This window comes from Hyaena hyaena, unplaced genomic scaffold, assembly GCF_003009895.1.
Source record: "Hyaena hyaena isolate Hyena2069 unplaced genomic scaffold, ASM300989v1 scaffold_1596, whole genome shotgun sequence".
NCBI lineage: Eukaryota > Metazoa > Chordata > Mammalia > Carnivora > Hyaenidae > Hyaena > Hyaena hyaena.
The window spans coordinates 209458-224842 of record NW_024082228.1 but is presented as its reverse complement, the minus strand read 5'-3'; the positions used below and the strand labels follow the sequence as shown (position 1 = coordinate 224842).

Below are 15385 nucleotides of genomic sequence, written 5' to 3'. Positions count from 1 at the left end.
GTAATCTTGAAGAAGAAAACAAAAAGGGAGGCATCACCATCCCAGACTTTAGCCTCTACTACAATGCTGTCATCATCAAGACAGTATGGTATTGGCACAAAAATAAACACATAGACCAATGGAACAGAATTGAGAACTCAGACCTGGACCCAAAGGTATACAGCCAACTAATCTTTGACAAAGCAGGAAAGAATATCCAATGGAAAAAAAAAAACAGCGTCTTTAACAGTTGGGATTGGGAGAACTGGACAGCAACATGCAGAAGAATGAAACTAGATCAATTTCTCACACCATACACAAAAATAAACTCAAAATGGATAAAAGACCTGAACGTAAGACAGGAAACCATCCAAACCCTAGAGGAGAAAGCAGGAAGCAACTATCCTTGACCTCCACCGCAGCAATTTCTTACTTGACACATCCCCAAAAGTAAGGGAATCAAGAGCAAAAATAAACGAGTGGGACCTCATCAAAATCAAAAGTTTCAGCACGGCAAAGGAAACAGTCCACAAAACTAATAGGCAACCAATGGAATGGGAAAAGATAGTTGCAAATGACATATCCGATAAAGGGTTAATATCCAAAATCTATAGGGAACTCACCAAACTCCACACCTGGAAAACAAACAAACCAGTAAAGAAATGGGCAGAAGACATGAACAGACACTTCTCCAAAGAGGACATGCAGATGGCCAACAGACACATGAAACGATGCTCAGCATCCCTCCTCATCAGGGAAATACAAATCAAAACCACACTGAGATACCACCTCACACCAGTCAGAGTGGCTAAAATGAGCAAATCAGAGAACTCTAGATGCTGGCGAAGATGTGGAGAAACGGGCACCCTCCTACACTGTTGGTGGGCATGTAAACTGGCGCAGCCCCTCTGGAAAACTGTGTGGAGGTTCTTCAGGAAATTAACAATAGAACTCCCCTATGACCCAGCAATAGCACTGCTAGGATTTGGCCCAAGGAATATAGATAGGAGTGCTGATGCATAGGAGCACAGGGACCCCAATGTTCATAGCAGCACTCTCAACAATAGCTAAAACATGGAAAGAGCGTAAGTGTCCATCAACGGACGAATGGATCAAGAAGATGTGGTTTATTTATACGATGGAATACTACATGGCAATGAGAAAGAATGAAATCTGGCCATTTGTAGCAACATGGATGGACCTTGAGGGTGTTATGCTGAGCGAAATAAGTCAGGCAGATAAGGACAAATATCATATGTTTAAACATATTGGAGGATTAGGAAGAACTTAACAGAGGACCATGGGGGAGAAGAAGTTGGGAAATGGTGGGGGAGAGGGAGAGAGGCAAACCATGAAAGACTCTTGAATGCTGAGAACAAACTGAGGACTGATGGGTGCAGGGGGGGGAGGGAGGAGATGGGCATGTTGAGGGCACTTGTGGGGATGAGCGCTGGGTGTTATATGGAAACCAACTTGACAATAAACTATTTAAAAAAATTTAAAAAGAATGGTAAAAAAAAAAGAAGATATGGTTTATATTATAATGGAATACTACATGGCAATGAGAAAGAATGAAATCTGGCTATTTTTAGCAACAGGGTGGAACTCAGGAGTGTTATGCTAAGTGAATTAAATCAGGTAGAGAAAGACTGATACTATATGTTTTCACTCATATGTGGAACAGGAGAAACTTAACAGAGGACTATAGGGGAGGGGAAGGGGAAAAAGTTAAAAATAGGGAGGGAGGCAAACCATAAGAGCCTCTTAAATACTGAGAAAAAACTGAAGGTTCATGGGGGTTGGGGGAGAGGGGGAAGTGGGTGATGGGCATGGAGGACGGCACTTGTTGGGATGAGCAGTGGGTGTTATATGGAAACCAACTAGACAATAAACTATATTTTAAAAAAATTATCAGGGGCGCCTGGGTGGCTCAGTTGGTTAAGCATCCGACTTTGGCTCAGGTCACGATCTTGCAGTTTGTGGGTTCGAGCTCCATGTCAGGCTCTGTGTTGACAGCTCAGAGCCTGGAACCTGCTTCAGATTCCTTGTCTCCCTCTCTCTCTCCCCTCCCCTGCTCACGCTCTGTCTCTCTCTTCCTTAAAAATAAATAAACATTATAAAATTTTTTTAAAAATTATCATGGTACTGAAGTTAAAACATTAATGAAATCCACAGAAAAAAAATGAAAATTTAATTTCATCTATTAAATCTTCGCAAAGGTCATATGCAATAGCAGCATTGATTTAATGTCTCCTCCTCCTTCCTTTTGTGTTTACTCTAGTACAAACAGGAACCACCAGGGAAGTGACGGAAATGCAAATAATGAAATGGAAAAGGAATCCTTACTCACACAGCTGAGTTTTAAGAGTGTTTGTCTTAAAGATCTCATGCTTTCCTCCATGCAAAAACTGTTCTGGAATGCTACATCGAATCAAATTTGCTGTAGTGGGTTAAGGATTAGAGTTTCATGTTTACATATCTTAATTTGAAAAAAAAAGTCAGGAATGTGGCAGCATAAAAAATTACCCAGTAAGTTTACGATAACACTGAATGCTCTAATCACTGAGCAAGAAGGTCTTCAGGCAAAAAAATTCTTAAAACGATACTGTAATATTTTAAGAAACATTTTAATCCCTGACTCCCTGCAAGTACTTTTTCCTTTACTTGACATTTTCCTATCGCTTCTTGGCCTTTTGGCTTTTGAGATCATTTTCCTAAGTTCAAGTCATTCCAAACTTTCAACAGGAGAAAAACCAAGGCATTTCGTCATTTGTTTTACTATGATTCACATTACAACTTTCTTTTAGAAGGACAGATAAATATACTTTCATCGTTTTCAGAAAAATACAAACACAGAACTAAATAATGAGAGTTCTTTCCTTTAGTTATTCATTTCAGCATGTACTAAGATAGTGGGCTTTTGGCCCATATTCTCTCTTAAACACTTTGAGTCAGATGAGGTCTTAAAGACCCTTCAAAAACAAGAAGTCCTCAAGTAATCTGAGAAGCACAATAATTAATTATTAGGAAATGATTCTACTTCATGATTTGCCTGATTTCTGAAAACCACATTCTCCAACATCCTGGATATATAACATAGTACAGTCCTCCTAACTTCCTCTTTGGTTGGATTCTCAGAGAAATCCCCCCTTACCTGAGTGGCTTATTCTCTGGGCCCACATCTGTAAAGCCCATTTCCTCCAGTTTGCATCGCCTGTAAAGTTCATAATGCCTAGTATGGGTCTGTTCTCGCAGATCCTCCATGTTTGTGCAAATGAGCATCTCTCGGAGCTTTACAAAGTCACAGTGATTTTCGTTTTCCACTAGTATGAAAAACAAGAAAAGAGCAACACCAATTTTTAATTCTTGGCACACTGCATTTGTTGAATGAATGAATATAAAAAACACATACAGTAAAATGATCAGTCTAACACCTACAACTATTTTATAGCAAGAACCAGGAAGAAATTCTTGCATTATACACACTGAATTATAGGCAATGTAAATTAACAGATTGGGAGACTGTTTGAATTTAGTAGGCAATGGATAAACAGGAAAGAAATACATTACATTATGTTACCATATGCTCCAGTTATTTCACTAATATTTTGTTAGTAGTTTACAAAACCATCCTCAGGAGTCTGTACCATTATTTTACTAAAACTTCAAAGTACTTAAGATATCACCTGTACATAATATAATTATTACATTCTTTGTATATAATGTCACATTTATGTTTGACACGATATAGAATTAGTGAATAAATACACTTAGTCCTCCTTACATAGTCCTTCTATTTATGGTGGCCCAAAGACTACAACTAAATGTGTTACCGTAACCAATAGTTTTAGGTACAATTACCATTTTTATATTTTTCTACACATTAAAAATGTCAAGTTTTGTCAATATTTTTTATTAATTACAAATTTGTCAATTTAAAAAAGTAGTAGCACTGGGAAACCAGTACTAGTAGAGGTAATCCATTTCCCATTAATTAGTACTACAATTAAATGAACCAAATAGTACTAATTACTTACTCATTATAATGTTAGATAAATCCCAAAATTTCTTAATTGCCTGACTAGTTTGTTTTAGAAATAGTAATATTTTGATGAGTAAAAATATATAAATGTACAAGATGTTTTTGTGTGCCCAGAATTACTCAGTAATTAGTTTATGTATCATGTTTAAACACTAGTATTTACAATCAGATTCTGTTCAAAGTACCTGACCAGTGCTTGCTACCTTCTGAATGTCTTGACACATCAGACATGAAATGTGTATGGGATAATGCAGAAAACAGAGAAGCTCTATCAGTTCCTACAGAGTTGGCTAAAACCAAACACATTCCACTCTCCTGATAAACAAATCAAAAGCCAAAATAAGTAACACCTCAGAATACACTGAATGCTACTTTCAGACTGTTAGATGACATACATACATATTCCTAGTAATCATTCATTTACCTTGTACAACACCCCAAGGGTATTGGCGAGCTTTGACCATCTTATTTCCAACTTTTACCTCATCCATACTTCCTACAACAGCAAATGGTAAATGTCCCTGGAAAGGAACCATGATATTAATCATATTTCATACTACTATGATAAATGCCTAACTAAAAAGTTTTATAAAAATAACAGATTAGAGAAAATTTACTAAACAACAAAGTTATTAAAATCAAATGATCTGCTATGCCTCCAAGTTTAAAATTTGGCAGTGAATATGTGCCAACTGGTCTATAAGAGTAAATTTCAGGCCCTATAAAGAAAATTATTTATTGAGCATCCCCTACATGCAAAGTATTTGCTATAGGAATACAAAATTATGGTATTGGTTTAATTTCCCTCAATATTATCTTTGCTCCAAAAGGCAATGTTGAGGAAATTGCACACATACATATACTCACACACACAAAATACATAACTAAAACATATATCTACATTGTGTACACAGATACATACTATATTAAATATACAGTGTACACAGATATACGATACTATAAGTAACATTTAAGTTCTTAACTAATGCGAAATGCAATGAATGTTACATAAACTTAGAGGAATGAGGGATTATTGTGAGCAGGAAGATACAACCTAAACAGGAGATGGATCAAGGAGAGTAAGTACTAACTTTGGTAAGGGGAAGATTTTGAACAAAGACAAATAGTTAGATTTAGGGAACAGTGAGTAAACTGATCTGTCTGAAACTGAGGATTAATATAGGGGAAAAGTCTAATGTAAAAAGTATTAAGTATTATGTTTAATATTTAATAATTGACAGTGTCTTAATTGTGCCTTTCTGGAAAATTATTCCAAGTGGGCACAAAAAATAAAATTGGATCAAAAGACAGTATAACATATAGATATTGAGATCACTTCATTTACATAGTCAGCTTTTTATATATTTAAAATATCTGAATGAAAAATCAGAAAAGGAAAAGGAGAAATGGCATGAACAGTTACTCAATGTCAATGTGTTAGGCAGTGAACAAAGATTGTATCCTCACAACAACCCATAAGATAGGTCTTAACCCAATTTTGTAGGTAAGTTAACAGTCTCAGGGAGGTTAATAACTCCCAGAACAATATATGATTAAGTCTATCTAACTCCAAAACCCATGACTCTTCAAAATATAACCAGATATTTAAGAAATTTAGTAGCCTATAGAAAGTAACACAAAGAAATTAGCCATCTTTGCTTATATTAAATGAAAAGTTATGTGAATGTTTAATATGGACATGTGACACTGTAAGGGAGAATGAGCTTTAATACCAGATTATAAAGATATCCTTAAAGATTTTGAGATTCTAAAGCATTCCGAGGGAGAGTATAAAGACTTCACATGTTTTTCAAGACAGGCTAGAAAGCATCTTCCAAAGGCAATTAGTAAGTATAGTGCCACAAAAGGAGGACCCCAGCCTTACCAATGTATCATTTGATTTAGGTGAAAGAAGAGGAAAGAAAATAAGCTCAAAAATATATTCTCATTATATTCTCAAAATAAAACATTTTTCTATACTGAACTTTTTGAAGTTTCATCTTGTGTGAAGTTTTTCTGAAGACACAAGTGAAAGTGTGTTAGTAGGAATGTCACTTGTAAATTACTCTTTTCACATGTAAAATAGAATTAGCATTCAAGAGGAGCTTACATTCATTGAAGCATTGATTTTAGCAATGGTTTCATCATCTGTTGGGAACTGGTATATCTGGACACCGTTGCTAACCAATTCACTCATGAGCTTGATCTTAAACTTCTGTAATTCAGCTTTAGAGATTGCATCTGCTTTGGCAATCACTGGTATAATGTTCACCTACCAACAATAAAGAAAAAACAACATCTCATAATTGAGGATTTATTTTTTATTCTGTAGTTTTTGCATTCAAAACCACTGTGTCGACAAACTTCTTTAACCTAAATCAGATGAACAAACTATGGTTCTGCTCATTGCCTGTTGATATAAATAAAGATTTACTGGAACACAGCCAGGCCCACTCATTTACATATTATCCATGGCCACTTTCATGTTACAATAGCAGAGATGAGCAATTAACTCAGAGACCATATGGCCTGTAAAGCCTAAAATATTACTTACTACATGGCCCTTCACAGAAAAAGCTTGCCAAGCCCTAACCTAGAAAATCTCTGGCTGTCATTGTCACCATATTCCCCTATACAATCATTCCTACAGACGGTGGCCTTAATAGTAACTCCTTTTAAAATGCAGAGCTCTTACAAGATTAATCTTACACCTGAATTTAGGGTTAGAAATTGTATATTTTCTTCTCTTTCTCAAAGTCTCTTATAATTCTATCACATACAAAATGTAAGCAGGAAGCTGAGATTGCCTGCTTAATTCACTAAGATTTTCTTATTTCTTAATAATCTAAGCACTCAATAATCAGAGTGATTGATCCCTTGGCAAAACTATGAAGCAGGTTTCTCCTTCTGCCCCACATTTCAGCAGGTCCTCTCCCCAGTCAATACATCCAATCTGCAAGTCTCTGTTGTTAGAGACTCCTAGCTAGATGTTGAAGGAAGGAAATTTTATGAATATCAACTGAAAGTGTTCATGACTCAAAGGAATAACACTCTTAGCATTAAAGTCCTATCATTGACCAGAGAGGAAGAAATCTGGGGTCGTGAAGACTGATTAACTTTATATTAATCTCACAAAAGACTGATGTCTCCACAAATCTAAGGGTCTATAGGGCTTCTGTTTGTTGGTTTTTTGGGTTTTGTTTATTTAGAGAGAAAAACTTTAGGCTAACTAATCATATGTATTAAGAGAGTGAGATACCAATATAATTTTCAGAATGAAAAGTAAAAATCATAACTCCTATTCTATTCTTAAGTTCTTGCTCTTCTCCAGTTTCACACTGACTTACTGTGTATATTCAGATTTATTAGTCTTTAAATATGCTCCACAGAAGATAAAGATTTTTTTTATCTACCCATGAAAACTTCCCAGCAATTGTGGGTAAACAGCTTTAATGCCAAATTAGTGAAAGTACATAAAAATTTGATGCCAAGTTTCAATATTGCATACTTAGACTGTCAGTAATTTATACCAAGCTAATAACTTATAACTGCTTCCATAGTAAACAGCAGAAGCATGCTCTAATGTTAAGTGCCTGACATTAAGCTTTTGATTGCCAAGATACTCGTTTCAAAGACATCCAGGTCAAATGAACATATTGCCAGCTGTATGACATGGTTACTAGCAAAACTGAATAAAGCACAGAACCACCCCCACCCATGAAGTTCTCCTTTTAGAAAACCTGGGTGACTTACCCAGGTAACTGACCACTTGTGTGAGCCTACTTCTCCCTCCTTGTGCCCTAATTCTACTCTTATCCTTTAAATTTGCCAAGAGTGAACCCGTAAAACCTTAGACACCCAACCCTCAACTCTAATAAAAGCAGAACCCAGGTTCACTGTCAACTTTATTGTGTGGCCCTCCTGCACGCTGTGTACCCACCAGGAGCTGTGAGTAATAAAAGGATCTTGTTCTTCAAAGTTCCCTGATGGTATATGGCTGAAGTGCATCCTGAGATCTTAGCAAGAGCTACAAGGGCTGGCTCAGCCATGAGACTGGCCCTGGCCCATGACAAGCTCCTGTCTGTGGGGTTTGCTATGAGTAATATAGTTAGGGGAGTATCTCAGGCATTCCTAGCCAAAAATATCACTCTAATTAGGCTGGGAGGGATATCACAGACTAAATGCTACACACCTATGTATTTATATATCACTGAGAGGGAAAGAGATGTTTCACACTGCATGTCAAACTTAGGAATAAAAGACAAGATATCAGTTTAATTAACCCTCACATCTGTCCACTGAGATAGGTATTATTCTCCTTAAGTTTTTATTTTAGAGGTGAGGAAACTGAGGCTCAGGAGGCTAAAGAAACTTGTCAAAAAACATGAAGCTATTAAGGGACAGACACAGTATTTAAAATCAGCCTCTACTGACATCGAATTCTATAATGTTTATAAAGATTACATGATATTGCTTCCGTCTAGCTAAAACAAACTTGCACATGCTTGATTTTATGTTGATTTTATGAATTTCCATATAATCAGACTCAACTATTAAAATACTGGGTAAATGATTACAACATCTAAATAGATGAATAGACTATCATGTAAGCTTCATCAAGTTTTTGCTAAAGCCAGGAGACTGTGCACCTAGTCAAAAGTCAATCTATGTTCCAAGACCTCAATGGCAGCTTCATGTTTTCCACATGGATTTTCTATATAGAAAGTAGACAGACATTCTGGACAGAATGCCCTTTTTCCTGAATCCTATTTCATAAAATTATTAGCCAGAATAATGAAAGCTGCATTCCTCACACCATCAAAGGCTATAGGGGGGTGCCTGGGTAGCTCAGTTGGTTAAGTGTCCAACATTGGCTCAGGTCATGATCTCATGGCTCATGGGTTTGAGCCCCGCGTCAGGCTCTGTGCTGACAGCTAGCTCAGAGCCTGGAGACTGTTTCAGATTCTGTGTCTCCCTCACTCTCTAACCCTCCCCTGTTCATGCTCTCTCTCTCAGAAATAAATAAAACATTAAAAATTTTTTTTTAATTTAAAAAAAGGCTATGGGAAAACTGTGGAGTTTTTTTAGAATAAGATACTAGTCTTCAACCATATTTTACACAAATTTAAAAAAAATCCCGAAGTAAGTAAATTTGTGGATATTATTTTTATAGTTCCCTGAATTTATATGTCACTTCTTGGCTCAGAAGTTCAAAACTAGGTTTTCTTGGTATGGTTCAAATTAAAACATAATTACTGTAACACATGATGAAACATGAAACCTTAACCTTTGTCAATGAACTTCTCAATAGCATCATTAAGTAAAATCAGTGTCAGATACTGGCATGCAATTTAATCACTAAAAAAAAGGACTAAAATTTTATGTTAACATATTTTTCTTTGCAGTTCAACTTCCAAATGGAATTTCTGTCGAAAATAACCTTAGATTGAAACTTATCAAATGTTTTTAAAATGCACAGAATAAAAGTTAAGATATATATATCATAAAGATATGTTAATAGTTCAAAATAAATATTAAAGCATAAGCTGATTCCTTTTCCAAGGCTACCTTGCTGTCAAGGCTCTTCATCGTTAAGAGATCCAGTGTCTTCAGGGAGTGACCTGTAGGTGAGATGAAGTAGAGGCACACATGGATGCGAGAATCGTGGTAGTTAAAGAGAGAACGCTTGATTTTTAGCTCCTCTTGGAGATAGGCCTCAAACTGAGCATCTATGTAGTCAACTATTGGTTGGTAGCTGAAAAAAATAAATATTAAATATTTAATACAGCATATTCATGCTACCTTAAGAAGATATTTACATAATTCTCAAGTGTAAGATGTTTATTTTCACCAATTAATAAACAGCTACTATCTATGCTAAACAGAGAACTTTAGTAATAAGACTAATTGTGCAAAACATGCACGTACAAAGATAGTACTTTAAAACCATCAGTACATCCTGTGCTTTAATTGTTTTATAGAAACTGAATGGATATACAGAATGTACAGACTCAATCTGACAAGGATTCCCAGACTTGCCAGACTGCTGAATGAAGCCAGGCATCTAACTATAGCCAAACTGGACATGACATATTATTTTACTGAGAAAAGGTACGAGTATTAATAACTTAAAAGATATTTAAGTCAAACTGTATGATTTCTTGCTTCTTAAATCAGATCCATAAGACATGAAAAATAGCAACATAGTAAGGAGGAAAGCCATATATAAAATGAAAGTAACCAGTAATGCAGACACAATTTTATTTTTAATTCTAAACAAAGGAAAGCACATCAAACTCTATGCTCTGAGTCCTTGCCCAAATCACTTCTCTTCCCTGGCATTCCTTTTTCTCTCTAGCTACTTCCTTCTGTGCATCCTTTAAGATGCAAATCATGTCACAGTACATGTGCACCAGCATTCATATTACTCTGTGACTATTCCACTTCATTCTGATATGCTAGATCACTGTCTACTCAATTCAACTTTCTACTCTTAACCATTCTAATTAAGTAAATCTGGGTTTCTAAGTGAAAATAACAGCAAATATTTCCTCTGTCAAATTCCCTGGACACATTTATAATTATCTTTGTAGCGCAAATGGAGTGGTACTTCATAGAGCTGAGATACTCAATACATGTGCACAGAACTGAATTCTTTCATTAAGTTGCCTGACCATTTTAGTCCTTTAGGATTATCACCTCTTTTAATCTCATAGAATGCCTTGTTCTTCCCACACAGATGATAAAACAACATGAGGATAGACAGTATCTTCTACTTCTATGTTCTCCACAACATCTAGCACAATACTTTGAGCATTATCAGAGAGACTATTAGGAACACCAGTATTCACTATCAGGAACACTATACTTGGGAAACTCATCTAAATGTGACTCAACATGATTTCCTCTCCAAAATAATAAAATAGTAAAAATTAATTTGTAAGCACATATATTAACATAAAACAATCCAAAGCTTTTATTAATGACTTGAAAGAGATGAGTAATATGACCTATTTTATGACCTAATAGCCATAAATCGTCCTCTACCTGACTGTGTTGCATTCAGGTCAAAATGAAAACCAAAACATTTTCTGCTAAATAAATAGTCTACCATTAGGAGTTCTTCCATAGTAACTGGCTCTAGGTTTCCACTTCCAATACACTGCATATTCATTCTTCATGTGAAACAAAAGAAAATGGCTTAAAATACAAAAATAACCTCCTCAAAAACTTCCAAGTACTCATAAAATGATAAGGAATTAATAACCAGGTCAAAATTGAAGAGAGTAGAACCTGAGAGAGGTGAGCAGAGAACTTAGAGCAGAAGTCAATAAATGGGCCAAATCCAGACGATGCCTGTATATTTATTGTAAGTTTCACTGAAACACAGCCCCGTTCACTGGTATATGTATTGGCTATGGCTGCTTCTGTGTTACAGTGGCTGAGCAGAGTAGTTTGGACAGAGACCATATATGTCCTTCAAAGTCTGGAATATTGACTATTTGGCACTTTACAGAAAAATTTTACTAACCCCTGCACTAAAAGCATCAGTGCTAGTATTGTCTTGAGATCAGTTGTCAATCTAGTTCTTAAGCATTAGCTCTGAAGGACTCATAGGACAAGAAGGAAGAAATCAAAATCCAGGACCCACACAAAGTGGCAATCTATTTTAAGAGACTGACTCCCCACATTAAGCTTTGATCCTGAAAGCCTGCATTTTCAGGGTTAAGAATGAGCTAGAAGTTAACCTACAATTCCTCCCCTCCCCCAAGTTGTTGCAGGGAAGGTTGCCCTGGCAGTAAGTAGGGAAAATAAAAGTAAAGGAGAAAAAAATGTCCTTGAGAATTTGAGGCCACAGGGTCTACCCTCACACATATCCAGAGCCCAGGTTCACAGTGCCTCTTTGATGCTGAAAAACTCGAGCCATGAAACGGATTTAAGGATCTTCAGAGTATTAATGCCACAGGGGCCTAACATAAGCAAATCTAAATCTGTTCAAAGGAAGACATCTTCATCTTAGACCTCAAAGTATCTCTGCAAATAATTTTTCAAAGACCATGGCACCTACAATAAAAAATATCAAAGCATATGAGAAAAAAAAAAGCACAATGAATAAGAACCAAAGGAAAAAAACAAACATCAGTAAAATAACTTATAATCTTAAATATACAAAATGGTATGAAGATTTCAAGACTAATTTACTAATGAAAAATCAGTTACTAAAAATCACATTCTTACAGATTAAAAAAGAGAAAATACAATCTTTTCTACAGAATGCGAAAAAAAAATAATATATTTATTCATGATTTTAAAAAACCCTAAAAAAAAAAAACCCTTACTAGTAATACAATGGGAACTTCCTTACTCCAACTTAAATTTTTAAAAAAGCAAGCAAGCATAATATATGGTAAAAATAAAGCTTTCCTTCTGGACCAGGACAAGGCAAAGATACCCACTAATACCACTGACCATCCAATATAATACTGTAAATCCTACCCAGTGCAGTTAGGTTTTAAAAATGGAAGAAAAAAAATAAAAACTGTCTTCAGCCATGATGAAGTAACTGGGACTGGGTTTACTCTCTTACCCTAAACAATTAGAGACCTGGATAAACACAAGAAGAAGGCTTTCAAGACATGGGACAATACGCCATATAAAACTGTGTTCATTGAGAAGGTAAATAAATGAGAAGCTTTATGATTCCCTCAGCTTACTGCCTGGAGACAAGTTTCCAGGGTACAGCACAAGAGATCACAGAGCCTGGCAGACTCACCAAGTTGAGGAGACAGAAACAGTTCAGGGAGGCCAAGGCAAACAGAATTTGTAGGCAAGAACACTGAATAGAGGGCAGCTACACCAACAAAAGTGCTAATGATCTGGACAGCGGTTCCCTCCAGTCTTTGGTAAAGCACTAATCTAAATATATGTGTGAGGAAAAAACCTAAGACTATATATATATCCTATATTACAGTCCTGGTGGTGGTTATAAAACCAAGTATGTGTCAAAATTAACAGAATTGTACACTTTAAAAAAGCAGTGAATTTTATTTATTCTATATAAATTATACATCAATAAAACTTATTTTAAAAGGAACAAAAGAACTGAAGAAAAACAAATCTTTTGAGAGATTATACCATTACATACATAGAAAATCAACACAAATTTAGAGACAAATTGTTGGAATTAATCAGAGAATTTACAAACATCCCTATATGCAAAATTATATTTCTATACACCAAATAGAAAATTAAGTATTTCTAAAACATATCATCTACGAGAACATCAAAAATGCCAATATCTAAGAATAAATTTAAGTAAAACCGTATAAGATCTCTACATAGAAATTATAAAGTTTTAAAGCAACATGTCACAGGCCTTTGACTCTACCACTAATCTTCTTCCTCTAGAACACCCACATAAATGTGCTGAAAAGGATAACATAAGTCACATAATTATGCAAAATATTTCTCTTTTCAAGCAAACTTTAGGAAACTAGAAAATTACCTCTAATAATGAAAATATATGCATTTCAAAACAGAAAAAGAACAAAAAGTTATTGTTTTACTCTAATCTATTTCCCGATTTCATACTTTAAATTTCATATAAAATCTATCATCATTCTTTATAGTACTATAAGAGAAATAATGACATCATATAAAATATAAATAACAGTTTCAATGTCAAACCTTTCCTGCAATGCTTAATAATGTACCTGGCTGATTTGGCTAGAATTTCACATACAAAATAATTCAAGCACCGTGGACTGGGCCATTATGTATTTGCCACTGTATGTCTCACTATTTTTCCCTCAACAAAATAAGTCCTGCCTGAAAATTATTACAAATCACTTACTATATACCGAATCAGCATATGAAAAAATAATTAAAATAATTTTTGCTGAAATACACATTTCAATAATGTGATTCAAATTATTCTAAAAAAATTAGACAACTGGATAGAAAATGTCAATTTGTTAAGAATAAAACATTGCTGAATTATTAAAAAGATTAAAGTCTGAGAGGAAGGGTTTGAATTCCCATAGTAGAAAACCAAACCATGGCTCGTGGAACAAGACAAATGTCTTTTTTTTTAATATTTTTACTTATTTTTAAGAGTGAAAGAGCATGAGTGGGGGAAGGGCCGAGAAACAGGGAGACACAGAATTTGAAGCAGGTTCCAGGCTCTGAGCTGTCAAGCACAGAGCCCGATGCAGAGCTCGAACTCCCAAACCATGAGATTATGATCTGAGCCAAAGTCGGATGTTTAACCCATGTACCCCAGACAAATGTCTTAAAATATGAAAAAATGTGTTTTATTACAGTAAGAAAACACATACCTCTCTTCTTTGTTTATTTGGTCACCAAATCCTATTGTATTCACAATAGTCAATTTCAATCGAACATTACTTTCGTTGAGTTCATATGTCTGAGCTTTAAGTCTAACATGTGGGTAAAAATGTGAGGATTCATGGTCTTCAAAATTAGTATTAAATAGTGTGTCAATCAGTGTTGATTTTCCAATTCCAGTCTCCCCTAAAAGAAACAAAGGTAAATCTTCACAGATGCAAAGGACAAATGAGAGGAAAAAAAAAAAAAAAATAGAACTCCCAGAGTGGTTTCAAGGATCCCAAATATTTCAAACATTTCAAAGGCTGAGTTGTCTATGAAAGACATACATGTTAAGGCTGGTCCACTGAGTCATTAGCAGAACATAAAGGTAAGTATGTATGCTAAGTTACTCAGAACTCTGAAGAAAGCACTGAAATATTTAAAGAAAAAAGTGTAAAGCAGTAAAGCTAAGAAAGACAAAACTAGCAGAATTTAAATAACTGAAAAAAAATCTGTGATCATGCTATCAAATTAATAACATGAATACCATACTGTTTGCAAGAATGGAGAGAACACGGGAATATAAAGGAATAATATAGAGGAAGAGTTTGGCTCTTACCCACACAGAGAATATTAAAACAGAAGCCTTGCTGAATGGATCTATTGACCAACTGATCAGGCAAACTCTCAAAACCAACATGGCCAGACATAGTTAAAGAACGAATATTGTTTCTTTTTTGCTGGAAGAAAACAAAGACAATGGCAATAATTTAAAAAAAGAAAAAGTTTCACTAAAACAGGATATAGGCACATTTGAAAGGATAAATATAGTTTTTCAAAGAAATTAAAGAGTTTATGATCATTGTACCTTCATCAAGATATAAATGTATTAAGTAAATTTGTGAGAAATTTGTGTCCAGATCCTCAAAACACATCCGCATTTCTTATTCTTTTCATACAATGAAAGTCCAGCATTGTTTATCACACTCAAATATTTGATTTCCAAGAAAAAGGAACAGACTCATGTAAACTATG

General features: G+C 35.1%; 1 protein-coding gene across 2 annotated transcripts in view; it reads right to left on the bottom strand.

The window, feature by feature from the left end:
• SEPTIN10 (septin 10) overlaps positions 1–15385 on the bottom strand; it is a 74015-nt gene that overhangs the window by 20578 nt on the left and 38052 nt on the right. For both annotated transcript variants that reach the window (XM_039224321.1, XM_039224322.1), the window contains exons 3-8: positions 14970–15090; positions 14359–14554; positions 9590–9776; positions 6132–6293; positions 4446–4542; positions 3134–3302 (exon numbers count right to left, since the gene is read on the bottom strand). In XM_039224321.1, coding sequence (XP_039080252.1) covers positions 3134–3302; positions 4446–4542; positions 6132–6293; positions 9590–9776; positions 14359–14554; positions 14970–15090 — 932 coding nt within the window. The remainder of the gene's footprint in view (positions 1–3133; positions 3303–4445; positions 4543–6131; positions 6294–9589; positions 9777–14358; positions 14555–14969; positions 15091–15385) is intronic.